This window comes from Halteromyces radiatus, assembly GCF_025201355.1.
Source record: "Halteromyces radiatus strain CBS 162.75 chromosome Unknown BX664scaffold_4, whole genome shotgun sequence".
Taxonomy (NCBI): Eukaryota; Fungi; Mucoromycota; class Mucoromycetes; order Mucorales; family Cunninghamellaceae; genus Halteromyces; species Halteromyces radiatus.
In genome coordinates this window covers 2173002-2194820 of record NW_026251690.1, presented here as the reverse complement: position 1 = coordinate 2194820, position 21819 = coordinate 2173002, and the positions used below count along the sequence as shown (strand labels likewise).

At 33.7% G+C, this 21819-nt stretch overlaps 11 protein-coding genes across 11 annotated transcripts; 8 read left to right on the top strand and 3 right to left on the bottom strand.

Moving 5' to 3' along the window:
* The first annotated feature begins 35 nt into the window (after positions 1 to 35).
* BX664DRAFT_333194 (50S ribosomal protein L22) lies at positions 36 to 1326 on the top strand. Its single transcript, XM_051545476.1, has 5 exons — positions 36 to 149; positions 337 to 383; positions 457 to 491; positions 675 to 908; positions 986 to 1326. The coding sequence occupies exons 2-5, from the start codon at positions 344 to 346 to the stop codon at positions 1223 to 1225; spliced, it is 549 nt and encodes a 182-aa protein (XP_051400357.1). The 5' UTR covers positions 36 to 149; positions 337 to 343; the 3' UTR covers positions 1226 to 1326.
* A 90-nt stretch (positions 1327 to 1416) lies between these two features.
* Positions 1417 to 2375, top strand: BX664DRAFT_135521 (uncharacterized protein). The gene is made up of 2 exons (XM_051539829.1): positions 1417 to 2080; positions 2344 to 2375. Exon 1 carries the CDS (start codon positions 1502 to 1504, stop codon positions 2054 to 2056), a length of 555 nt encoding a protein of 184 aa, XP_051400356.1. The 5' UTR covers positions 1417 to 1501; the 3' UTR covers positions 2057 to 2080; positions 2344 to 2375.
* Positions 2376 to 3408: 1033 nt separating this feature from the next.
* BX664DRAFT_333185 (sorting nexin-3) lies at positions 3409 to 4537 on the top strand. The gene is made up of 5 exons (XM_051545475.1): positions 3409 to 3694; positions 3788 to 3831; positions 3931 to 4127; positions 4198 to 4357; positions 4463 to 4537. Exons 1-4 carry the CDS (start codon positions 3556 to 3558, stop codon positions 4289 to 4291), a joined length of 474 nt encoding a protein of 157 aa, XP_051400355.1. The 5' UTR covers positions 3409 to 3555; the 3' UTR covers positions 4292 to 4357; positions 4463 to 4537.
* A 298-nt stretch (positions 4538 to 4835) lies between these two features.
* On the bottom strand, positions 4836 to 6240 carry BX664DRAFT_333183 (HAUS augmin-like complex subunit 4). The gene is made up of 6 exons (XM_051545474.1): positions 6088 to 6240; positions 5936 to 5992; positions 5586 to 5828; positions 5396 to 5526; positions 5255 to 5323; positions 4836 to 5206 (listed from the first exon to the last, which is right to left on the bottom strand). Exons 3-6 carry the CDS (start codon positions 5814 to 5816, stop codon positions 5029 to 5031), a joined length of 609 nt encoding a protein of 202 aa, XP_051400354.1. The 5' UTR covers positions 5817 to 5828; positions 5936 to 5992; positions 6088 to 6240; the 3' UTR covers positions 4836 to 5028.
* A 119-nt stretch (positions 6241 to 6359) lies between these two features.
* On the top strand, positions 6360 to 7509 carry BX664DRAFT_333179 (clathrin light chain). The gene is made up of 4 exons (XM_051545473.1): positions 6360 to 6711; positions 6811 to 6857; positions 6926 to 7078; positions 7135 to 7509. The coding sequence occupies exons 1-4, from the start codon at positions 6406 to 6408 to the stop codon at positions 7331 to 7333; spliced, it is 705 nt and encodes a 234-aa protein (XP_051400353.1). The 5' UTR covers positions 6360 to 6405; the 3' UTR covers positions 7334 to 7509.
* Positions 7510 to 7931: 422 nt separating this feature from the next.
* BX664DRAFT_280534 (putative methyltransferase-domain-containing protein) lies at positions 7932 to 10108 on the top strand. Its single transcript, XM_051541486.1, has 2 exons — positions 7932 to 9006; positions 9116 to 10108. Exons 1-2 carry the CDS (start codon positions 8228 to 8230, stop codon positions 9801 to 9803), a joined length of 1467 nt encoding a protein of 488 aa, XP_051400352.1. The 5' UTR covers positions 7932 to 8227; the 3' UTR covers positions 9804 to 10108.
* Positions 10109 to 10353: 245 nt separating this feature from the next.
* BX664DRAFT_333176 (uncharacterized protein) lies at positions 10354 to 11532 on the top strand. Its single transcript, XM_051545472.1, has one exon. The coding sequence runs from the start codon at positions 10719 to 10721 to the stop codon at positions 11436 to 11438; it is 720 nt and encodes a 239-aa protein (XP_051400351.1). The 5' UTR covers positions 10354 to 10718; the 3' UTR covers positions 11439 to 11532.
* A 147-nt stretch (positions 11533 to 11679) lies between these two features.
* Positions 11680 to 15392, top strand: BX664DRAFT_379357 (trypsin-like cysteine/serine peptidase domain-containing protein). The gene is made up of 7 exons (XM_051548854.1): positions 11680 to 12102; positions 12171 to 12343; positions 12399 to 12490; positions 12572 to 12631; positions 12713 to 13510; positions 13609 to 13700; positions 13789 to 15392. Exons 1-7 carry the CDS (start codon positions 11694 to 11696, stop codon positions 15372 to 15374), a joined length of 3210 nt encoding a protein of 1069 aa, XP_051400350.1. The 5' UTR covers positions 11680 to 11693; the 3' UTR covers positions 15375 to 15392.
* Positions 15393 to 15497: 105 nt separating this feature from the next.
* Positions 15498 to 16176, bottom strand: BX664DRAFT_349896 (uncharacterized protein; the record flags this gene model as incomplete). Its single annotated transcript, XM_051547615.1, has 3 exons — positions 15498 to 15640; positions 15717 to 15846; positions 15955 to 16176. The coding sequence occupies 3 exons, from the start codon at positions 16174 to 16176 to the stop codon at positions 15498 to 15500; spliced, it is 495 nt and encodes a 164-aa protein (XP_051400349.1).
* Positions 16177 to 16725: 549 nt separating this feature from the next.
* On the top strand, positions 16726 to 19717 carry BX664DRAFT_333173 (transcriptional repressor TCF25-domain-containing protein). The gene is made up of 9 exons (XM_051545471.1): positions 16726 to 16861; positions 16968 to 17374; positions 17468 to 17763; positions 17834 to 18020; positions 18112 to 18477; positions 18598 to 18673; positions 18770 to 19266; positions 19341 to 19445; positions 19537 to 19717. Exons 1-9 carry the CDS (start codon positions 16739 to 16741, stop codon positions 19640 to 19642), a joined length of 2163 nt encoding a protein of 720 aa, XP_051400348.1. The 5' UTR covers positions 16726 to 16738; the 3' UTR covers positions 19643 to 19717.
* Positions 19711 to 21548, bottom strand: BX664DRAFT_333171 (zinc-ribbon-domain-containing protein). Its single transcript, XM_051545470.1, has 4 exons — positions 21179 to 21548; positions 21019 to 21126; positions 20468 to 20938; positions 19711 to 20382 (listed from the first exon to the last, which is right to left on the bottom strand). Exons 1-4 carry the CDS (start codon positions 21509 to 21511, stop codon positions 19885 to 19887), a joined length of 1410 nt encoding a protein of 469 aa, XP_051400347.1. The 5' UTR covers positions 21512 to 21548; the 3' UTR covers positions 19711 to 19884.
* Between the last annotated feature and the right edge of the window lie 271 nt (positions 21549 to 21819).

Below are 21819 nucleotides of genomic sequence, written 5' to 3'. Positions count from 1 at the left end.
CATGATTACATTTTTTTCAATGATGGTTAGTTGACGGGCATTTGAAAGACCGACTCGCGGTTGCTGTTTGAAAAAAAAAAAAAATGAATATTGTGAAGCAGACACTCAACCCATTGTATCCTTCCTTTTTCGTGCCTCTTTTACCTGAGGTAAGGATATACACAAAAGAATAAAGAAAAAAAAAAGACAACTTGAATCAACGAAAAGGATCATCAAATATGAAAAAGAAACATGGATAGAACGAAGGGACGGATGGATGGATGGATGGATGGATGAATGGATATATATATGTAAGGATCAAATGATGATATTAACATTTCCACATTTTGATTTTAGATTCAACATGGTTAGATACGCTGCTGCTCCTGTTAACAATGCCAAGGGTAAATACATGCAAAAAAAAAAGGAAATAGTTATTGTTATATAACCTTCTTTATTTTGTTTTATATTATATAGCCGCCAAATCCAGAGGCTCTTACCTTCGTGTTCACGTACGTATCCAACCATATATATATATATATCTTAAAAAAGGATATCGATAATAACAACAATCGCATCAGAAACGAAAAATCATAAAAATAATAATAATGAAATAAAGACGGATGAACTTGATTATTTTGCAGGACGAGAAAGATGGATACTGATCGTTTTTTTTTTTTTGTATATATATATAGTTCAAGAACACTCACGAAGTCGCCGCTGCCGTTCAAGGTTTGAAGTTGACCAAGGCTTATACTTACTTGAACAACGTCACTGAACACAAGCAAGCTATTCCTTTCCGTCGTTTCAATGGTGGTGTTGGTCGTACTGCTCAAGCCAAGGAATTCGGTACTACTCAAGCTCGCTGGCCCGTCAAGTCTGTCAAGTTCATCACTGACTTGTTGAAGAATGCTGAATCTAACGCTGAAGTAAGTATACAATAAAAAAAGTCGATATCCATTTTACTTACATAAGAATGATTATTTTTTTTTAAAAAAAAAAATAGGCTAAGGGTTTGGATATTGATCAACTCTACATTTCCAGTGTTGTTGTCAATCAAGCTCCCAAGCACCGTCGTCGTACTTACCGTGCTCATGGTCGTATCAACCCTTACATGACCACTCCTTCTCACATTGAAGTTATTCTTACTGAAAAGGATGCTGTTGTTCCCAAGGCTAACGACAAGAAGGTTCTCCGTCTCAACGCTCGTCAATTGGCTCGCAATGCTCGTTTGGCTCGTGCTTAAATAGATATTGTTTATACTTTTTCATGCACACTTCTTATTTTTATGTCCTCTTTATCCATCTTGTTTTTATATTTTGTGAAATAAAAAAAAAATACAACTTATCTAGTCTCATATTATTTTATTTAATATATGTTTTAATTTTTTAAACCATGGATGATTAGGTCCGCCATCAATTTTTTTTTTTTTTTTTTGGATTTTGTTCAAAAAGGAAAAAAAAAAAAACCTTAATTTTTTTTTTCTTGTCTCTTTTCTTTCTTTTTTTTTTTTTTTTCAAAGATGACAGACAACAATGATAACAATTATCTTGCTATGCTCAACAACCCAGTGATTAATCCACCAGTACAACAACAACCATTGCAACCATCACTTCAGTCTACTGCGCCTTGCATCACTTTGTTCCCAGCAGCACAACAATGCCAAGACAAACTTCAAACCAATGATCTTTATTTGGTATCAGAAACAGATGCACCATGGTTGAATGTGGCAGTGCCTTGGTCTTCGGATAGTTTACCTAGCCAGCGATCTGAACTTGAACAGGCCGGTCTCTTGGTACGAAATACACATGTCGATCGATTTGATGAAGATGACGATGAAGAGAATGGATTCCGTATAAAAACTGTTGATGCATTCTTTGAACCTTTAATCAAGCCTGGGCCACAGTCTAAAGAATATAATAGATTATTACAGCAAATCAAGGACGTGTTTGAAAATAATGTCAAGGTCTATCTGGTGGGAAATCGCGTCATCACTGTGTTGATCTTGGGCTTGGTGCAAGACGAGTCAGAACAAAAGGCTTTGGTGGGATTACAAAGTGAACTAGTACAAACTTAGTAGGTGTCAAATTATTGTAGTAATGTAATATTAGTATGATTGAATAAAGTATCTTATTATCTCATTGTAACTATTTCTTTTTATTTGTTTATTGTATGTGTCTGTGTCTTTCTTTTTTCCTGCGGGAATTTTTTTATGATTATTTGTTCCTTTTTTTTTTTTTTTTGATCATCATTACACAAAGATGCTGTAGACAGATTCCAACATTAGCATCAGTGTTTGTTTAATAAAATGCAAAAAGAATATTTACCCTCTCTGTTTTTTTTTTTGATCATCATTACACAAAGATGCTGTAGACAGATTCCAACATTAGCATCAGTGTTTGTTTAATAAAATGCAAAAAGAATATTTACCCTCTCTGTTTTTTTTTTTCTTCTTTCTTTTATATCTATTCTTTTTTTTTCAAGTTTATTTTGATACATTCTTACAACATGCCGAGAATTCGACACGATCAGCCAGGACAAGGAGAGATAGCAAGTAAGTTGACTCATATTTCTATCTTCGGCATCCATCATTATTAATTGTGCTTCTTTCTGTTTGTATATAGAAAAGCATGGGATGTCCCCTGGGCGAAAGAGGCCCCATACCAGTCCATACAACAAGTATATGAAGGTAGCGGATCATCGTCATATTTATACAGTTAGCCATCATCATCACCATCATCATCACCATCATCATAATAATAGTAGAATTTCGTCATCTTACCGTCCATCATCATAGAATGATCGTAGTACCTCATCATCTTATTATCCATCGATCATCATCTATATTTTACTGACAACCATATTCGTTTTTTTGCAATTTCTCCACATAGGATCAACTGCCTCACTATAAGGCGATTCATCCAGGCATAAGTCACAAAGAGGTAAGTACTGTAGAAAGAATCGCTCATTTTCTTCTACTAAGATGAGTATCCTCTTTTTTTTTATTATTATTATTTTTATTGATGTATGTATAGGCTTTCAAAGAAGTGGTATGTTATTTGAAACAGATGAATTGAATCGTATTTTAATCTTTATTGCTATCGATTAGGCTAAAATGTGGGCTGATGCTCGTGAAAATCCAAAGAACACTGGAGTATAATAAAAAATGATCTCTCTGTTGGAACTTTATATGATTTTTTTTTCTTCATTCTATTCTTACAGTAATGTTGAATAAATAAATTAAATAGGGATAAATTCTTCCCTTTTTCTCTCTCTCTTTCTTTTATATGTTTGATGATGGGTGATGATTAATAGAAATGGACCTTTAGACATTGAAGATAGGTCGTAGCACGCTCAGTGTAATTGTTTCACAAAGCAATAGATTTCGTCTCCGACTTGACTGGAGTGGGTTTTCTTTTTTTTTTTTTTTTTTTTTTTGGACTTCAATGGAAAAACTCTTGTTCTTTTTCTCATCTTTCTCTCTATTCCCTTCAACTTTATATATATATTATACTTTTTGGTGTTATACTCACCGTCTTCTTTTTATTTTTACTTGACTAATTAATTATATATATTATGTCATCCTCTCCAGTACCTCGTTTTCAAGCTTTTCAAAGCATGGCTGGACCCATTACAAGAGAACAAACTGTCGAAGAACGTTACGGAGCTCCCGAAAACTTTTTGGAAATTGAAGTAAAGAATCCTTTGACTCATGGTAAGAAATAGAAACATTTATCAAGATAGTTTTAATGGATAAAAACGAGAGAGATTGGTTTAGTAGATAATTGACTTTTTCTTTTCAATATAGGGTTTGGCCGTAAAATGTTTACTGACTACGAAATTGTGTGCAAGGTAAAACAAAAAAAAAAAGATAAGTAGTTAAAGAACCTATATACATTAAACCTTGTTTTTTTTTTTTTTATTATTTTCATTATTATTGTTATCATGTAGACGAACATTCCAGCTTTCAAAATTCAACATTCTACGGTTCGTAGACGATACAGCGACTTTGAATGGTTTAGGGATGTATTGGAACGTGAAACAACTCGAGTGACTATCCCTCCTTTACCTGGAAAAGTATTCACCAATCGATTCTCGGATGAAGTCATTGAAAGTCGTCGTGAAGGCTTAGAACGATTTTTACAGATGTAATTTAAAAGAAAATGTAGAGGATATGTGATCACTTATTCTTTATTTTATATATATATATATATATAGTGTTGCTGGACATCCTTTGTTACAAACTGGTAGTAAGGTGCTTGCTGCCTTTATTCAAGATCCCGCTTTTTCCCGTGATAGTTACAACTATTAATCATGATCCGTTACAATGTTTGTATCTGACGACTTGATAGAGTTGTTTGAACAACACAAGTCTTGGGTAAATCTCTTCTATCTTTTTTTTTTTTTTTCTCTATCTCTCTCTATACACATATACTCATATCAACCTGTCTTTTTCTCCCCCTATCTCTTTATTATACGATAGCCTCTTTTTTTTTAACACCTTCCCTTCATGTACTGTTTAAGTTTTATTTTATTACAACACACAACATTATTCTATCTTTTTTTTTTTTTTTTTTGGAAATAAACAATCTATAGGATATAAAAGTATTATGATTAGCTCCAAAATATAAATAATGGTTTTCTAATAACTTACTAAGTTTAGTACACGCCTTGTGAGGTTTCCAAAGGTTTCATCAAAGACGTATCTTGGTGTAAAAGTTGAGTTCCAGTCTTTACACTGTTTTTGAGAAAAGAAAAGAAATGAAATGAAAGACTCAGGCAGAGAAAGGACGAAAAAACTCAGGGACAAAAAAAAAATTGGAAAGAGTAGAAAGATATATTTTCTATTATGTGGAGTAGAAGGTTGATATATCATCCTTAGTTTTTCATATTTTTTTCATATGATCATGATATTTTCTTTATTGACCAATAATAGATAATGATGATAGATGATTATAAATGCTGGATGATGGAGTGGTGGATAATAATTATAATAATAGGAATAATAGTAAGAATGATGATGGGTATATGGAATAAAGGTGACAGATACTATCTAGTTTTCATTCGTAGTATATCATCTTCAGTAGATCTAATATGCTTCAATACATCACAATACGTTTTCCGCAATTTTTCAAACATGGGTCCCAAGTGGTGATATTTCTGTAATTGATCGTTTGCTTTCGATAAATCCTTATTGGCTTCATTTGTTCGTTCATCTAGCATGGTTCTAAATAAAAATGTTAGCTGCATTGATCCTTGATTTCTTTTGTATTACCTTAAGGAGTGAAGTGAAGCTACAAGTTGATCATCATAAGTTGCTGTCAGGATAGATAGATGAAGTTTTCTAAGAATAATATAAGAAAGAAAAAAAAAAAGGTAAAAAATCATATTCTATGGGAGAATTCTTTTCCTTTACTTTCTACGAAGAAGGACAGCATCGGCCATAATACCAAGATAAGCGTCCAATGTCAGATTCTTTTCTTTTTCAAAAGTATACTTGAATTCTTGAATAATCATCCAAAGAACGTCCAGTAGTTCGAGAATGACCTTGTATCAGAAAAAAAAAATGAATATATTTTATTTTATGTTCTTTTTGTTTTACTTACTTTGACATATCGGGTGATCTCATTGGATAATGAAATTTTTTTGTGAATCAAATCGATGGAGGCATCTTGTAGCTTTGTATAAAGTTGATCAACAGAAGACACAACCAATTGAGCATTTGATCGTTCAATAAGCATTCCTTGTTGTTGAATATCAGGTTGATATTGTGCTACCAGCTGAACAACTTGTCTATATCTTCCTTGAATAACTTGGTCAACTTGCTTAGTGATCATTTTCTTATCTTCCTATTAAAAAAAATAATACAAGTTTGAATCATATTAATTATAATAATAAAGACGTGTTTTTTTTTTATTTTCCTTTGTGTTATGTATGAGTGTGGATATATATTTACTTTACTGCAGTTGGAATCCGATGACGAGTAAATATAAGATCGTAATACTTCTCGTTGCTATAAATTAAAATAATAATAATAATAATAATAAAAAGAATGAGTATACTTTTTATTATTATTATTATTTTGTGATATTAATTAAATTTTTTTACCGTGTCAGATATTGTTTGATCATAAATTAAATCCTTTAATATTTTGTTTATTACAAGAGAACGTTTTTTACCAAGGTCCTATAAAAGTAAGATAAGTTCTTCCTTTTTTTGTTGATAAATAAATATTTGATATAATACAAATAGACATACACTATTATCCATTATGGGAAAAAGACAAAGGGAAAAAGAGGTATGAATGACAGAAAAAGTTGTCGGTGCCTTAATTTTTTTCAGGATGGAATTTTTTTGTTTCCTTCTTGTTCTTTTCTTTTTTTTTTTTTTTCTATCCTATTATTTTTTTAATTAACTACAAAAACCATGTCTGATTTTGGTGACTTTAATACTTCTAGCGACCCTACTTCTGATTTCCTTGCTCGTGAACGTGCTGCTTTAGGAGCAGATGCTGACTTATTCAATATGGATGCTCCTATTACTACTACCAATACTACTGACTTCCCTGCCATTACTGCTGATACTTCTTCTTTCCAACCATCATCTTCTTTTGACAACTCTCTTGCTTTGACTTCTTCTTCCAATGATGCTTTGGCTGTTACTTCTACTTCCAACGACTATTCTGCATTTGACTCGGATTTCCCTAAGGCTGAAGAATTAGAAACTTCTCAGGTAAACTTTTCCTTCTTTTTTTCCATTTGACTTCATCATTTCAATTCTTTTTATTTTCTTTTTATGTTCTTTTTTTTTAAAAAATAATAACAATAATAGGCTTTCCATAAAGCTATGTTACCCGATGAAGAACCTGCTGTTGTCCGGTAAACGAAAAATAGAAAAAAAAAAAAAGAAAAGAAGAAAAGGTGACTCATTATTGTATTTTATTTAGTCAATGGCGTGAAAAGCAACAGGAACTGATTGCACAACGTGACCAAGAAGCTGAAAATAAGAAACAAGAAACTATTCAAAAAGCTAGAGAAGATATTGATCGATTCTATGAAGAATATAATGAAAAGAAACAAAAATCCATTGAAGAAAACAGGTAAAAGAAAAGAATGAGATAAAAAAAAAAGACTCATTTTTTCATTTTTAATATAGAGCAAGAGAAGAAAACTATCAAAAGGATCGTGAAGAAACTTCGAGTTCCAACAATATCTGGGAACGTGTTGTACGTGAATTTGATGTTACCAATGCCAAATCTGGACATCATACAAGAGACGTCAGTCGGATGAAACAAGTCATGTTGGATTTACGTAAAGTGGATAATGCACCTGGAAACATTATTACTCAAGCTTAAGTTTAGAATCTTTTTTTTTCTTTATTTGTGTACGCCACTTTATACATTTATATATGTATCTTTTTATCAAGTAGTAGTTTATTCTCGTTATAAAATTTTCATTATTCTCTATGATCTATTTTTATTATATCACAATAAATAAAAGAAAAAAAAAATTCTTCTTTGATTCTGGCAAGGGCAATAGGGAGGTTTTATTCTAATGCAATCGGGAAAGTAAGATTAGGCTCAAAAAAAAAAAAAATAAAAATAAAAATAAAAAATTGATAGAATGGAGTTTGATTTTTTTTTTCTTTTACTTTTTTTCTTTGTTCTTTTTTTTTTTTTTTTTTTTCTATCATATTGAATTGATCGGAAATATATACTTGATCTATTTATCTACATTCTCCTTTCTTATAGCATTATACCCTTTGTCTACATACCTCTTAAGCTATTGGACTTGGAACCTACAACAACATGTCACCATATTCTGTTTCAAGTGAACTTACTGGTTTTGACCAAGGGACTTCTGAACATAACAGCTTTAAAAAGCACCTTAGGATTTTACTTCCTTATTCATCACCATTATTTATTCCCAAAAAAGTATGTCTACCTACAACAACAACAACAACAACAACAAAGAAAACAACAATAAATACTGTCGTATCAAGTACAGAAGCAAGTACGTCGTCTTCTTCTCCTGTCCTATCGTCTTCCTCTTCGACAAATTCTACTTCTTCTTATGACTCATCCGATTCTTTGGTTATTGATGAATCATTCTTCGGTGGCGATCATTTTTATCACCATCTGCAAAACCATTCTTCTCTTCTACGGATTGTATTGAAGCGCACTTTTCCTACAAATGTTATATTGGATCAATGGTATCGACTTGACCTGGCAGTATTGAATGAATTTGGCATGGCTATCAAGGGGCAACGAACAAGAGCACCAAGTATGGGTTTAGCATGTGAATTATTAGCAAGAGTTGGACAAACGACATGTAGGATTCAAGATTGGAAGGTGGAATGGCGTCCATTACAGTATGATGCCTGGGATTCAACGGACGACACTGCACACATGGCAAACTGTACTGGTTTTGATCATTCTAGTACTGGTGGATTGGAATTCAAAATTACCCGAAATCTTTGGAAAATCAATACGGCAACGTCAAATAAAGAAGGTGCACCGACCGTCGCAACATATGCAACAGCAACGAAAAGGACAACATTACCTTCAGTTCCATTCTATATGATGATTATACCTACTTTTGAACCACATCAAACAATACATGCTTTGCCACTAGTGGTAGGTCCAATCACTATTAGAAAATATCCTATCTATCGGTCGATGATTAGTTCTATATCTCAAAATACTACTAATGCTGCTACCAATACTACAACAACAACAACAACAAGGACAACAATGGCAACAGGGTATCAACAAAGACATGATAAGACGGGTCCTATTTCTTTTGATCAAATATGGATGACTACTACTGGATGTTATTCTCAAGAAATGTATCGTGCTTTCAAAGTGACTACTCTAGATCAATACTTTATAATCAAGGAAGGTTGGAATATGGGAACACCTGGCAAGATGTGGGATTCAGCACTAGTGATCTCGGATTTGTTTGTACAAAAAATTATTGAACAGCCAAAATGCCTGGAAGATTGCCATTTATTAGATCTTAGTGCAGGGTAAGGATCTTTTATATATATATATATATATATATATGTGTGTGTGTGTGTGTGATCGGAAATACTGATGTTTATTATTATTATTATTATTATGACTTTCGGCATTCAGAACGGGAACTGCTGGTCTTCTGATATCCTTTCTTTATCAAAACATGTCATCTATTTATCGAAATATCAAGATTACTTTGACTGACTTACCAGATGCTTTACCTCTAATTACTTACAATCAAAATCTTAACAGAATCAAACCAAGTAGTTGTATATCAGTAACACCGTTATCCTGGGGAAATAAAGAAGATATTCAATTGGTCAAGAAGAAGGCTCCAATCGATATCATCATTGCGTCTGATGTCTTATATGAACCTATGAATTTCGCTGCGTTGGTGCTTACTTTGGTGGATTTATCAATACCTGGTCGTACGGTGATTTATCTGGGATACAAACGACGTGGATTAAAAGAGGCAGATGAAAGATATTTTTTTGGATTATGTCATGAACATTTTGATATACAAACACTTGGATATGATGACGACAATACCAGTGATTGCAATTATACCAGTCATTACAATAATAATAGATCAACAGTCTATGATGAAGAAATCGGATGGGAAAAACGATACGGCAAATTGAAGAAAAATAAGAAACGCTTGGATGGTGAAGGTTGGCTAGGATCGTTTGCTCAAGATTGGATTACAAAAAGCAATTTGGACTCTATTGGACAATCATATCAACAAACAGGTGTACATATCTATCGCTTAGTTCGCAAACTACCGGCTCAAGTTACTACTATTATATAATGAATTATTTCTCTCCCTCTTTTTGGATTGGTTTTCCCTTCATTTTAATAGTTATATAGTTTCTTTTAATATCGATTTTTTTTTTTTTGAACATTTTTGAATTTTTGCGTTTACTATTATCATCTTTACCCAATTTGAAACAAAATGTAGAGTGAATATGTATATTTTTTTTTGTATGATAGATTTATGACTTTACAGTTTTATATTTCCCTTTTTGTTCATTTCTCTATTAATAAATCATATACAAAATATCATTATTTATTTATCAATATCGGTATTTTTTTTTTCTAAAAGGGAAAGGATTTATGGGAAATGAATAAAGTGTATTAATTGATTAGGATTTTCTTTTTTTTTTTTTTGGATGATGACAATGGCATGTCAAAAGACATATGATAAATTAGCTATATTGACGATCATTGATATTCAGGTAAGGACGATCTTTTTACGTCTTTCTTTGGATGATCTTTCCTTTTTTTTTTTTCTGCATCAACTTTAAATTTCCGCTTTCCAAAAAAAAAAGAAGGATTTGGGTAATCCTTCTTTCCATTTTTTTTTTTTTTTCCTTTTCTATATTCTACTACTACACTTTGTTGGAATCTTGGGAATGCATGCCAAGAAACCAAGTCTACCTCCTATACAGTGTTTATTACCTGAAGATGCTCGTATGTTATTGGAATAATATGTTATTGTATTTATTTATATGAACTTTACTATTTCTTTTTTTTTTCCTTTCTAGATTCTATATCGTCATCATCACCTTCTTCTGAAACCCGACATCAAATAGGTCATAACAATACACAAAGTATTAGTAGTCTACCAGCTGAACTCCAAAGTTTATCTATTCAATCACATGTGAACAACAAACCAACACCATTGATCAATAATGCTGCTCTCGCTCATGTCACTCCCAGTTGGATGTTAGGTAGTTCTGTTCAACAACAAACACATGGCATGACTTCATATTATCATGGTCGTTCTATCTCTGAACTCGATCCTCCATTTAGAACAACAAGATCTACTACTACTTTGACTCCACCATCTTTTACACCAGCACAATCTTCTTCAACATTATCTGAAACATCAACCTATCTAACTCCACCTCATCCTTCACCTTCCAATTCAGTAGCTGCTGCTGGTTCTGCTTCTGCTGCTATACCACGTATTATTCCCAACTCTCCTACATCATCTTCTGCAATACGTCAGCATGCATCATCTCATCATTTTCATCAACGAAGAGAAAAACAACAACATCGAAGAGCAGTATCTGCCAACACAGTGGACTTTATGCTTCTTCATACTATGGATGACAATCTTACAAAAATGTCTACATCATCATCACCATCATTATCAAGAGAACCATCACCAAGCACTACCAATAATAATCATCATACTGATACAACATCCACTTCATCCACTACTACTGCTAGATACGTATGTCCTTATTGTCACAAACTCTTCTCTCGTCCTTCATCTTTACGTATTCATACTTATTCCCATACTGGTGAAAAACCTTTTGTCTGTCCTGAACCTGGTTGTGGAAGACGATTTAGTGTACAATCCAATCAACGACGACATCTTCGTGTACATCGTTTTGGTAGGCCTTCAAGCAAAAGTCAATTAAAGGATGATATTTGATTATAGTATATATTTGTTTTAGTTCTATATATTTATATCTATCATGTGTCTTTTGTCTATCCATTTGAAATAAAGAAATTTTTATTTTTTTTTTTTTTTTATGTATGCCTTAATGTTTTAGTGCGACTGACTATGAAAAAAAAAACTTTTGGGCTCTATGGCATAAATTTTTTTTTTTTACTTTTTTTTTGTTTTTTATTCTTTATCCCTTTTTCTTTATCTTTTTTCTTTTTTTTTTTTTCTTCTTGGTAAGAAATGGAGGAATCACAACATCCTTTGACCATGTCACCTTCACCTAGAGGTGATGTATCCTCACCAGCACCTAATCAAGTAGATAATGTTCAATCCAATCTTCGAGCCCATCGTGATAGTTTGACACACGTGGTGACACACTATGAACAATCGCCACCATTCAATCATTCTAGTACTCTTCAACAACCATCAGCACCTTTTCCACGAGGCCGGTCTAAATCACTTGCATATGACATGACAGGTCAATCACTCTTACATCAACTACCTGTTGATTTCTGGGGTCCTGATCCAAGATTCTCAACTGGTATTCCTTACAAGGCGAAAACGTGGGAACCGACTCTTGAAAAAGCGATTAAGGCTATCATCTCTATCAAAGCTAGTCATGTTCGTAGTTTTGATACTGAAACTTCAGGTAATAATAAAAAAAAAAATTCAAAAGTATCTTCATAACTTATTTTTTTTTTAAAAAAAAAATAATAGGTGCTTATACTGCTACTGGGTTTATCGTGGATGCTCAACAAGGTATTGTGTTAACCAATCGTCATGTTGTCTCTCCTGCACCTATTGTAGCACAAGCTGTATTGACCAACTATGAAGAAGTGGATTTGATGCCTATCTATCGTGATCCTGTTCATGATTTTGGATTTATGCAGGTAATTCATTCTTAAAAAAAAAACTTCATGGGATTCTTATTATTCTGCTTTGTAGTTTGACCCCAGTAAAATCAAGTTTATGGAATTGGAAGAAATCGAATTGAGTCCCGAAAGAGCCAAAGTAGGCTTGGACATCCGTGTGGTTGGGTAAGTTCAAGATCGGCATGCATGATACTAGGGGGGTTATCTTTGAAATACCGCTGACGTGATTTTTTTTTTTTGTTTTAGAAATGATGCTGGTGAAAAACTAAGTATTTTGGCAGGTACTTTGGCAAGATTAGATAGACGGTAATAATTTAATAAATATGATATAAAATGAAAAAGAGGATTTATTGATTTCTTTTTTTTTCTATATATATATGTATTTAGTGCTCCTGAATATGGTGTAGGTGAATATAATGATTTCAATACATTTTATCTTCAAGCAGCATCTGGTACAAGTGGTGGATCTTCTGGTAGTCCTGTTTTGGATATTGATGGTCATGCTGTTGCTTTAAATGCTGGTGGTGCAAGTAGAGCATCTTCAAGTTATTATTTACCATTGGATCGCGTTCAACGAGCTCTCAACTATATACGTCGTGCAGAAACTGTACCTCGTGCAACACTACAAACAGAATTTGAATATTTACCTTACAATGAAGTACGACGCTTAGGACTCAAGGCTCATGTGGAAGAAAAGGTACGAACAAAGTTTCCCGATGAAACAGGTATGCTTGTGGTGCGATCTGTGCTTCCTGAAGGTCCAGCTGACAAGAAGTTGGTGGCTGGTGATATCGTAATTGGTTGTAATGGAAAAATGGTGCCTCATTTTATTGCTCTTTTTGGAATCTTGGATGATGCTGTTGGGGAAGTTATCAAATTAACAATTAGTCGAGGAAAGAAAATTCAAGACGTGGAGTTGACTGTACAAGATTTACATAGTATCACTCCTGCTACATATTGTGAAATTGGTGGTGGTATTGTACATGATTTATCTTATCAATTGGCCAAAAGTTATTCTCAACCTGTGGGTGGTGTCTATGTGGCTACTTCAGGTCATATGTTGGCAAGTGCAAGTGCTTGGCGAAAATCTATCATTACAAGTGTCAATAATGTACCTACTCCCAATTTGGCAGCCTTTATTGATGCAATGAACAAACTTCCTGATGGTGCTAGAGTACCTCTTCGGTATGAAAAGCAAAAAAAAAAAAAAAAAAAAAAAAAAAAAAAAAAAAAAAAAAAGGTCATCATGTTGAATAGGTTACTAAATTTTATATCATTCATAGGTTTTACTCTTTACATAAAGCTTACAAGGATAAGGTCATGATCATGCATGTAGATCGACATTGGCATCCATTTAGATTGGCTACTCGAAATGGTAAATAAATTTAGAATAATATCGTAAAAAGACAAAGATAGAGAACTGACATATCACTCTTTTTTTTTTTTTTTTTATGTATGTACAGATTTGACTGGTGTTTGGGATTACAAAGACATGCCTCCTCCTCCATCATCACATCTTGCTTATGCACCATCAACTGCTAGTTTTCCTCCATTGGATACTTCATTGGCTCTGGCAGAAAAAGTCATGCCTTCTTTTGTGGCTATTGATTTTTACTTACCCTACTTGGTGGATGGTATGAAAGCTACGCAATTCTATGGTACTGGATATGTGGTATCGCTTGGACCTCGACCTTTGATTATCTGCGATCGTGATACGATTCCTATCAGTTTGGGTGATGTTTTTATTACATTTGCCAATAGTATCATTATTCCTGGGAAGCTTGTCCTTTTACATCCTTTTTACAATTATGCTTTGATCACCTATGATCCATCTTTGATTGGAGATACACCTATCAAGCCATTGGAATTCAGCGATGTGGAACTCAATCAAGGGGATGAAACTCATTTTGTTGGTATTAGTAGTGATCACTCTACTATGTTGAAAAAAGTTACGGTGGCATCTATTTCTAATATTGGCACTCGCGAATGTTCTCCTCCTCGTTGGCGTGCCATGAATGTGGAAGGCATCAAGATTGACGAAAATCTTAGTACACAAGGTGGATTACTAACGACAAGTGATGGATTAGTACAAGCACTTTGGGTTAGCTATTCATCTCAAAACGAAAAGGGCAAGGATACATCGTTTATGTCTGGTCTTTCGTCTTCATTGATTCAACCTACTTTACAACGAATGATGATGAACGATCATCAACCTATGATATTCAAAGGTCTTGATGCTGAATTTTGGACTATGCGACTAGCGGCAGCTCGTACACTGGGACTTTCAGAAGAATGGATCAAGAAACTGGAACAAAGTGGAAGTAAACGATATACACTTCTATATGTACTCAACATCTTAGATGAACGTAGTGCTCTATCGGATATTTTGCACGTGGGTGACATTATATTAACCATGCAAGGCAAGCTGGTGACGCGGATGACAGATTTGACAACATTGCAGGATCTTGATACAGTACGTATGGTGATTCTTCGTGATGGCAAGGAAATGCAGGTGGATATCCCACTCAGCACATTTAGTGATTATGAAACAACTGAAGTGATTGGATGGCAAGGGGCACTGATTCAACGTCCCTACAAGGCAGTCTTGGAACAAGTGCGCAATGTGCCTACAGGTGTGTACGTATCTTGTACATTATATGGATCTCCAGCATCGAATGTTTTACGACCAGGTGTATGGATAGTGGAAGTACAAGGTCAACCGGTACATGATCTGGATGATTTCTTACAGGTGGTGCATACTCATGAATTGGAAACAAAACGTAGGCGACGTCCAAGTTATATTCCTCCTGTACGACGTGCAAGTGATCAACGTGATATTACTGTGGATGAAAAGGAATGTCTCCGAGCCGATCAAGACAATGAAGATGACGATGACAATAATGATGAAGGATACATCCGTATCAAGACAATCAGTCGGAACGATATTGTGCGTGTGGTAGCTTTGAAATTGGATCTCCATTATTGGAATACCTGGCGACTACAACGGGATGATAGTACTATGTCTGGTTGGATGGCGATCAATGCTTGATTTATTACTATTTATTTGTTTTTTTTTTTTTTTTTTTGTATATAGTGAATAATAATAATAATAATAAAATATGTGATTTTTGGTTTATTTATTAATTTAAAATGAATGATAAAAATGACTAATCTAATCGAATTTGACAGGTTGTAATAAGAAGAGTTTGATCCTAGGAAGAATGATAAAGTAACCAAGAGTCAAAACAAGACCAATCATTAATATGATTTTGTAGATACCATGATAAACTATTCCAAATGCTAGTTTTTCAAGTACTAAAAGAAAGAAAGGAAGGTTGTCATCAGATAGTATGTGATCAATCTTTTTTTTTTTTTTTTTTTTTTTTTTTACCTATATCTACGGGTACTGGTACGTTTTCCATCCCAGGTTCTCGAGACACACCGGCATAATGACCTTGAATCAATACTCCTTGTATATCAGTATCATTACATATCAAACTCAATTGAAAATCAGTAGGCACCTAAACGCGTTTCAAAAAAAAAAAAAGAAAATAACAAATAGTGAGTCTTCCATTAAAGGTATCATACATATAAATATAGTTTCTTTTCTTCTTTTTTTTTTCATTTACCGTTGCAGGATAAGATAAACGAACTTCATAGGTGGATTGAGGTGTCAAGTCTTGTAAAGGGTATAAATACAAAGAAGGTGAGATCAACTGTGTACGTATGGATGTATAAGGATGAATTAGTGGCTGCTCCAAGTGAAAAGACGCTGTTGATAATGTAGTGGATGAGCAACTTGTTGAGGAAAATATGATCTTTTCAGTATTTCCAAGTACTAATCTTGCCATCATGACAAGACTAAAAAGATATACAAATTTCATTTGAAGTGCATAAAAAAAAAGAGAGAGAAAAAAGGAGAAAAAAGAAAAAAAATCCAAAGGAAAATGTGGTTTCTTTCAAATATGGAGTTTAAAAATATCTATGTACTTTTTTGATTGTAGCAACCCAAAATGTAAGGTGTTCCTCACAAAATCTTTGGTTAGGCTATTCATTTTGTAGGTATTTCTATCATCATCATCATCATAATTAATATGATAATCATCATTAACATATATTTTCATTCTCCTTGCCGTCCAAACGTTATTCAATAACAATCACCCCGTATTCCCTTTTTAACCAATGTGACAGGTGATAAAAAAAGAGCAATCTACTTTATGTGTACTGTCTATTTTGATTATATTTTATGGAATATAGAGTAAAATTTTAAAGATGTATAAAGGTGACAGGACCTTTTTTGGTAAATAAAAATAAAAAAAATGGAAGCGACTGCGGTCTCTCAAAAAGCTGTACCAAATATTTTTCTGTAAACGCAAGAAAATAACTATCTTTTCCTTTTAGTTTTTTACATTCATGTCTTCACGCGCCTTACGTCGATTACAAAAAGAACAACTTGCTTTGGCTGAACATCAAAGTAGTGATGAAGAATCCGATGACTATGAACCTCCTTCCAAAGCGAAGAATCTATTTGACTTGGTAAAAAAAAAAAAAAAAAAAAAGGAAAACTAGCTTATGCTTTTTTTTTTTTTTTTTTGTTGTTGGTCGACTAAAACCAACACCTTTTCTTTTTCTTTTCATATAGTTGAATGAAGGCGATGAAGCGGAACAGCAAGAAGAAGAAGAAGAGGAAGAAGAAGCTAGTTTGAACATCCAATCACAATCTAGTCCAAACAAGACGAATATAAACAATAAGAGCAAGAAGAACAAGAAGAAAAAGAAACAGAACAAAACCAACAAAAAGCAAGATGTTTCCGAGATGTCTTTGGAAGAATTGAATGATATGTTGGACACTCTTAAAACGACTGACTCACAAGCAACGGAAGCCACTAACGAAGAAACCGAACTCCAACATCAAGATCCTGAAGCTTCTCTCACTCCCACCACTCGTCAGCTTATTTCAGTCCATTACCGTTACTTGGATCCTGATGCTGAAATGAAACGTATGTTTGGTTCTCGTGTTGTCAATCGTGAAACAAGACTATCTGGAAGGTATAAGGGAAAAAAAGAAATGGAAGGTACAATATGATAAGGAAACTGATATCTTTTTTTTTTCTTCTTTTTTTTTTTTGAAATGTATGTCAGACTTTTGAAGAAAACAAAATTAGTAACTGCCAAAATAGATTGGCCAATTTATAAAAAATATGGAATGACAATGGAAACTCTGGGTGTAGCCAAACATGGAACAACTTCTTTTGCTTTCCAACATCAAGAAATATATCAAGATCTTCAATTGGATTATCTCAATGCTATTGCTCAACATGAACCCGAAGGATTATTCAGACTTCTCAGTCAATATCATTATCATGTGGACAGTATGATACAAATCTCTGATATCGCAAAACAACATGGCGATTGGGCTGCTGCAGGGGATTGCATAGGTAAATATTTTTTTTTTTTTGGGAAACAATATAAGGATATTAACTATTTTTTTTTTTTTTGGTATTTTAGATCGCGCATTATATGCTTGTGAACGAGCATTCCATCCTCTTTTTACATTTGGTTCAGGTACTGTTCGATTACCCTATCAACGGTCTGAAAATCGATCCTTCTTTATTGCAGTGGTACGACATATTGAATTCTTGACTCGTCGTGGATGTTGGCGAACTGCTTTTGAATTCAACAAGCTTTTATTCAGGTAATCAACAGAATTAAAAAGAATAGCAAAAGATGATTCTCATTGATGATCTTTTTTATTGTTATTATTTTTATATATTATATCTATGTAGTCTCTCACCATTTGAGGATCCTACGGGTGCCCTGCTTACTATGGACTATTACGCTCTATCTGCACGTGAATACCAATATGTGTTGGACTTTGGCAAACATTGGAAATCTGATGGTCAAAATTATCCCAAGGATGTTTCATTCTTACCCAACTTTGCATTTTCTATGGCTTATGCGAAATTCAAGTTGCATCAACAAAACAACAAGGATGAAAATAATGATCAAGTAGACAAGGATGATGATCTTGATGGATCCAAATTGTTACGTATTGCCATCTCAAGATTCCCTGGATTTGTACTTAGACTTATGGAAGAAACGGGTATATCGGATCCCATTGTTGATCAACAGTTATCCTTTTTCACTCAAACGTAAGTTGAATATCATATTTTAAAAGAGATATTCTCATGTATATATTCTCTCTCTTTCTTTTTTTTTTATTTTTATTTGGATATTTACTAATAGCTTTTATGTCCTTATACAATATATAGAACTACAGATGATTACTTGACATTATTATTAACTATGTATGTGGATCGTATCAAAGACCTGTGGAAAGAACCAGAGGTAATAATAACAATAATGATATTAAAATGGATATTAGATTTCAAGTACTTTATATTATATACTCACATTCTCCTCCTCCTTATATATATATGACAGGTCCTTAATTGGTTGCAAGTTAATATATCTCATGTGTTAAAGGACAACAGTTATCACAATGGAGCATTGACAAGTATTCCTCGAGAAAACAGCAGCAACGAAGACGCCTTACCAATGAATGTATGCCGACATGTACTGTTACAGGATCGACGTGAATGGTTATCTCTTCTTCCTAGGTCGGTGACAGATGAAACGTACTATGCCAGCGATCCCTTACCACCACCGGATTCCGTCACTGGTTATGATCTGGACGAACGAATGCGAGTACGCAGAAACAACCCAAGAGATACTTCACAAGGAGGTTTGTTGGCCATGCTTCAAGCATTAGTCGCTGGAGGACAATTGGCACCTGGGAATCAACAAAGAATACGGGAAGTCATGAATCAAATAAGAGGTCGATCGGGTCGTGATCAAATCCCTGGTGCTTTTCCTGGACAAGACGAACAAGAAGCATCTCCTGCTGTCATGGTGGAAGATCCAATGGACGGTTCTACTGCGTAAGTTTCTTTTTTTTTTTTTCTTAATCCAATAAAAAAAGATATCTCATTCTTTTATATATATATATTCGTAGTCCTCCTCCTAGTCATGAAGATACTGAATATACTGAAGAAGAATGGCATCAAATTCAAGATGTGATTGAACGACATGAAGAACGATCAGTGGATAATGAAGATATGTAAGTTAATGAACATTAAAAAAGAAAAAGGAAGAATAAAAAAAAAAAGAAAGAAACAAAGTAATCATTATTTTTTTTTTCGTTGTTTAAGAGATGACCTGGTTGATGAAGAAGATGTAGAATTACAGCAAGCATTAGCAATGTCAACACAACAACTTCAAGAAGACATGGAAAGAAGATCACAACATCAAGAATGATCCTTCTGAATATCTATTTTTGTATTAGTAGTCTATTTCATTCATTCAAATAAAACAATAGTAGATCTTTTTTTTTTGTGTCAATAGTCTTTATTATCAAGTAATGATAAAACCTAAAAAAAAAAAATCAGAAGCGTGTATTTATGTGTTGGACTATATATAGAGTGGAAGAAGATAACGTTCAAAAGTATGTACAAATCAAACAAAGGTGGGGGAATAAAACAAGAAGGTTGGATGGCAATTCATTCGTCATATAGATTTGGATCCCTTTCTAATGTATTCATGTCAGTGTTGACGGTGGTATCGATGGGCGTAGAAGAAGATAGTTGATTCGTTGAGTCAAGTCCATTGATTGAAGAAGGATCCAATAAAGTGGTTGCAGAAGGAGGTGAAGATGAAGGTGAAGATGCAGTTGTACTGGAAGAGGATGCTGAAGGTGGAGGTGAAGTCTTGAGTTCCGTATTTTCAGTGCGGAGAACAGTGGTATTGTAACTTGAGCAATGGGCACATTTGTGATAGAAGAAATGATATTTCGCTGGAGACCGGAGTTCACAATCATTACAAAATACATGAGAAATATATTTTGCATATTCTATTGGCATGGATTGGCGAGCCAGTTCACGATCCAGTCGAGCAAAGTAATCGGACATATCCCCTAGTGATTTCAAACATGTAGGACATTGATATGAAGTTTGGATATAATCTGTATAACATCTTTTGTGAATACAATGTCCACATGGCTTTTTTTTTTTATTTTATTCATCATCACCCCAGAAAAAAAAAATCAGTCAGTCAGTCAGTCATCATGAAAAGCATATGATTTACCATAAAAATGACGGTTGTAGTACTTGTAAACATATATTCACCACAAATAGGACAATCAGATTCCAAATTGCGTTCGATACAACGATGTTTATCTAGCATAGCAATAGACATACAGATATTACACTTGTTGCAATGGAAAAAATCCTTTCCTAAGCCTTGACCTTGTCGACAGATACCGCAGTCATCACAGTGATAAATTGATTTGGATGGATCGTCGTCCCATAATTTGCACTTGTCACAATAGTATAGAGCCATGGTTTGTTGACATCCTGCACATACTTGAGCCGCTGGTTGAATCGTTTGACAGAGCATACAAAACATTCTCTTGGTATCTGTACGTACTATTGCATGATCCGAGTGTGGAGATTCATCATGACAAAACCGACACGAATAGATCTTACCACAACAATATGCTACTAGTTTGCATTTCCTTTGATAATGTTGACATCCCATGATTCCTTTTTCTTTATCCTAAAAAAAAAAAAAAAAAGATAGTATGTTCAGTAATAATAAATAAATAAGGATATTACTTTCTTTTTTTTTTTTTTTACCTGATAGGAAATAGATTCACCTTCTGAAATAAGTTCTGGTGTATTTGAAGATCTTGATGAAGAAGCTTGATTAATTGGTGAAGATTGAGTTCCTTGCCACATGAGTTGCTATAAAATAGGTATAAGTGAGATACATATTATATAAATGAAATGTATTTACCTGAATTTGGCGTGCTTTATCTTTTGCAGTGATAGAAGTATCTCGTTGTATATCTAAGATTTTACGTCGAAGTTCGTTTTCAGCTTCAGAAGAAGATGGTTCATTGGTTTCGTCACCTTGACTGGAGGAAGGTAACATATGATTCAATACGGTAGTAGTAGTAGTAGTAGTAGTAGTAGTAGGTTGTGAATCAGAAGGGGAATCATTTTCTCCTTGCCACCATTGTTGTTCGTCTTGTTGTTCAGTTGAGTGATCCATAGAGTGTCTTCTTTCTTCTGATGAATCTGAAAGAATGGATGGTGTATTATTGGTAAATATATCAGATCCAGGCATAGTCTATAATAATGGATAAAGTGGTGTAAAAAAAAAAAAAAAAAAAAAAATAAGGGAAATAGTTAAGGGAAAGAAAAGAAAAGAATAAAAAATAAAAATTGGGGGATATTATTTTATTTCACACATACACTGTTTTCACTATAAGATGTCGTTTAAAAAATAAATCATGTCGCGGATATTGAAATAGAATGTCGTGAGATTAGAAAAATGATGACAGAATAAAGGCAATGAAATGTCGTACCAACAGAGATAGGATTGTCGCAATCAAAATGAAGCATAAAAGAGAAAGAATAAGGTGAGATCAGTAT

What these genes read in the sequence shown, in the direction of transcription:
- BX664DRAFT_135521 (XM_051539829.1), top strand. Translation starts at nt 1,502, where the DNA reads ATGACAGACAACAATGATAACAATTATCTTGCTATGCTCAACAACCCA.
- BX664DRAFT_333173 (XM_051545471.1), top strand. Translation starts at nt 16,739, where the DNA reads ATGTCTTCACGCGCCTTACGTCGATTACAAAAAGAACAACTTGCTTTG. An exon ending in TGCTGCAGGGGATTGCATAG is followed by an intron (nt 17,764 to 17,833) that starts GTAAATATTTTT and finishes TTGGTATTTTAG; the next exon opens with ATCGCGCATTATATGCTTGT. An exon ending in TTATCCTTTTTCACTCAAAC is followed by an intron (nt 18,478 to 18,597) that starts GTAAGTTGAATA and finishes TACAATATATAG; the next exon opens with AACTACAGATGATTACTTGA.
- BX664DRAFT_333176 (XM_051545472.1), top strand. Translation starts at nt 10,719, where the DNA reads ATGTTAGGTAGTTCTGTTCAACAACAAACACATGGCATGACTTCATAT.
- BX664DRAFT_280534 (XM_051541486.1), top strand. Translation starts at nt 8,228, where the DNA reads ATGGCTATCAAGGGGCAACGAACAAGAGCACCAAGTATGGGTTTAGCA. An exon ending in TTATTAGATCTTAGTGCAGG is followed by an intron (nt 9,007 to 9,115) that starts GTAAGGATCTTT and finishes TTCGGCATTCAG; the next exon opens with AACGGGAACTGCTGGTCTTC.
- BX664DRAFT_333183 (XM_051545474.1), bottom strand. Translation starts at nt 5,816, where the DNA reads ATGATCACTAAGCAAGTTGACCAAGTTATTCAAGGAAGATATAGACAA. An exon ending in GCTGTCCTTCTTCGTAGAAA is followed by an intron (nt 5,324 to 5,395) that starts GTAAAGGAAAAG and finishes TATTATTCTTAG; the next exon opens with AAAACTTCATCTATCTATCC. An exon ending in GCTTCACTTCACTCCTTAAG is followed by an intron (nt 5,207 to 5,254) that starts GTAATACAAAAG and finishes ATTTTTATTTAG; the next exon opens with AACCATGCTAGATGAACGAA.
- BX664DRAFT_333185 (XM_051545475.1), top strand. Translation starts at nt 3,556, where the DNA reads ATGTCATCCTCTCCAGTACCTCGTTTTCAAGCTTTTCAAAGCATGGCT. An exon ending in ACTACGAAATTGTGTGCAAG is followed by an intron (nt 3,832 to 3,930) that starts GTAAAACAAAAA and finishes GTTATCATGTAG; the next exon opens with ACGAACATTCCAGCTTTCAA. An exon ending in TTAGAACGATTTTTACAGAT is followed by an intron (nt 4,128 to 4,197) that starts GTAATTTAAAAG and finishes ATATATATATAG; the next exon opens with TGTTGCTGGACATCCTTTGT.
- BX664DRAFT_333171 (XM_051545470.1), bottom strand. Translation starts at nt 21,511, where the DNA reads ATGCCTGGATCTGATATATTTACCAATAATACACCATCCATTCTTTCA. An exon ending in GTGAATCTATTTCCTATCAG is followed by an intron (nt 20,939 to 21,018) that starts GTAAAAAAAAAA and finishes TTTTTTTTTTAG; the next exon opens with GATAAAGAAAAAGGAATCAT. An exon ending in CTACAACCGTCATTTTTATG is followed by an intron (nt 20,383 to 20,467) that starts GTAAATCATATG and finishes AAAAAAAAAAAG; the next exon opens with CCATGTGGACATTGTATTCA.
- BX664DRAFT_333194 (XM_051545476.1), top strand. Translation starts at nt 344, where the DNA reads ATGGTTAGATACGCTGCTGCTCCTGTTAACAATGCCAAGG. An exon ending in GCTCTTACCTTCGTGTTCAC is followed by an intron (nt 492 to 674) that starts GTACGTATCCAA and finishes ATATATATATAG; the next exon opens with TTCAAGAACACTCACGAAGT. An exon ending in ATGCTGAATCTAACGCTGAA is followed by an intron (nt 909 to 985) that starts GTAAGTATACAA and finishes AAAAAAAAATAG; the next exon opens with GCTAAGGGTTTGGATATTGA.
- BX664DRAFT_379357 (XM_051548854.1), top strand. Translation starts at nt 11,694, where the DNA reads ATGGAGGAATCACAACATCCTTTGACCATGTCACCTTCACCTAGAGGT. An exon ending in TTTTGATACTGAAACTTCAG is followed by an intron (nt 12,103 to 12,170) that starts GTAATAATAAAA and finishes AAAAAATAATAG; the next exon opens with GTGCTTATACTGCTACTGGG. An exon ending in TAGATTGGCTACTCGAAATG is followed by an intron (nt 13,701 to 13,788) that starts GTAAATAAATTT and finishes ATGTATGTACAG; the next exon opens with ATTTGACTGGTGTTTGGGAT.
- BX664DRAFT_333179 (XM_051545473.1), top strand. Translation starts at nt 6,406, where the DNA reads ATGTCTGATTTTGGTGACTTTAATACTTCTAGCGACCCTACTTCTGAT. An exon ending in AAGAATTAGAAACTTCTCAG is followed by an intron (nt 6,712 to 6,810) that starts GTAAACTTTTCC and finishes TAACAATAATAG; the next exon opens with GCTTTCCATAAAGCTATGTT. An exon ending in AAATCCATTGAAGAAAACAG is followed by an intron (nt 7,079 to 7,134) that starts GTAAAAGAAAAG and finishes TTTTTAATATAG; the next exon opens with AGCAAGAGAAGAAAACTATC.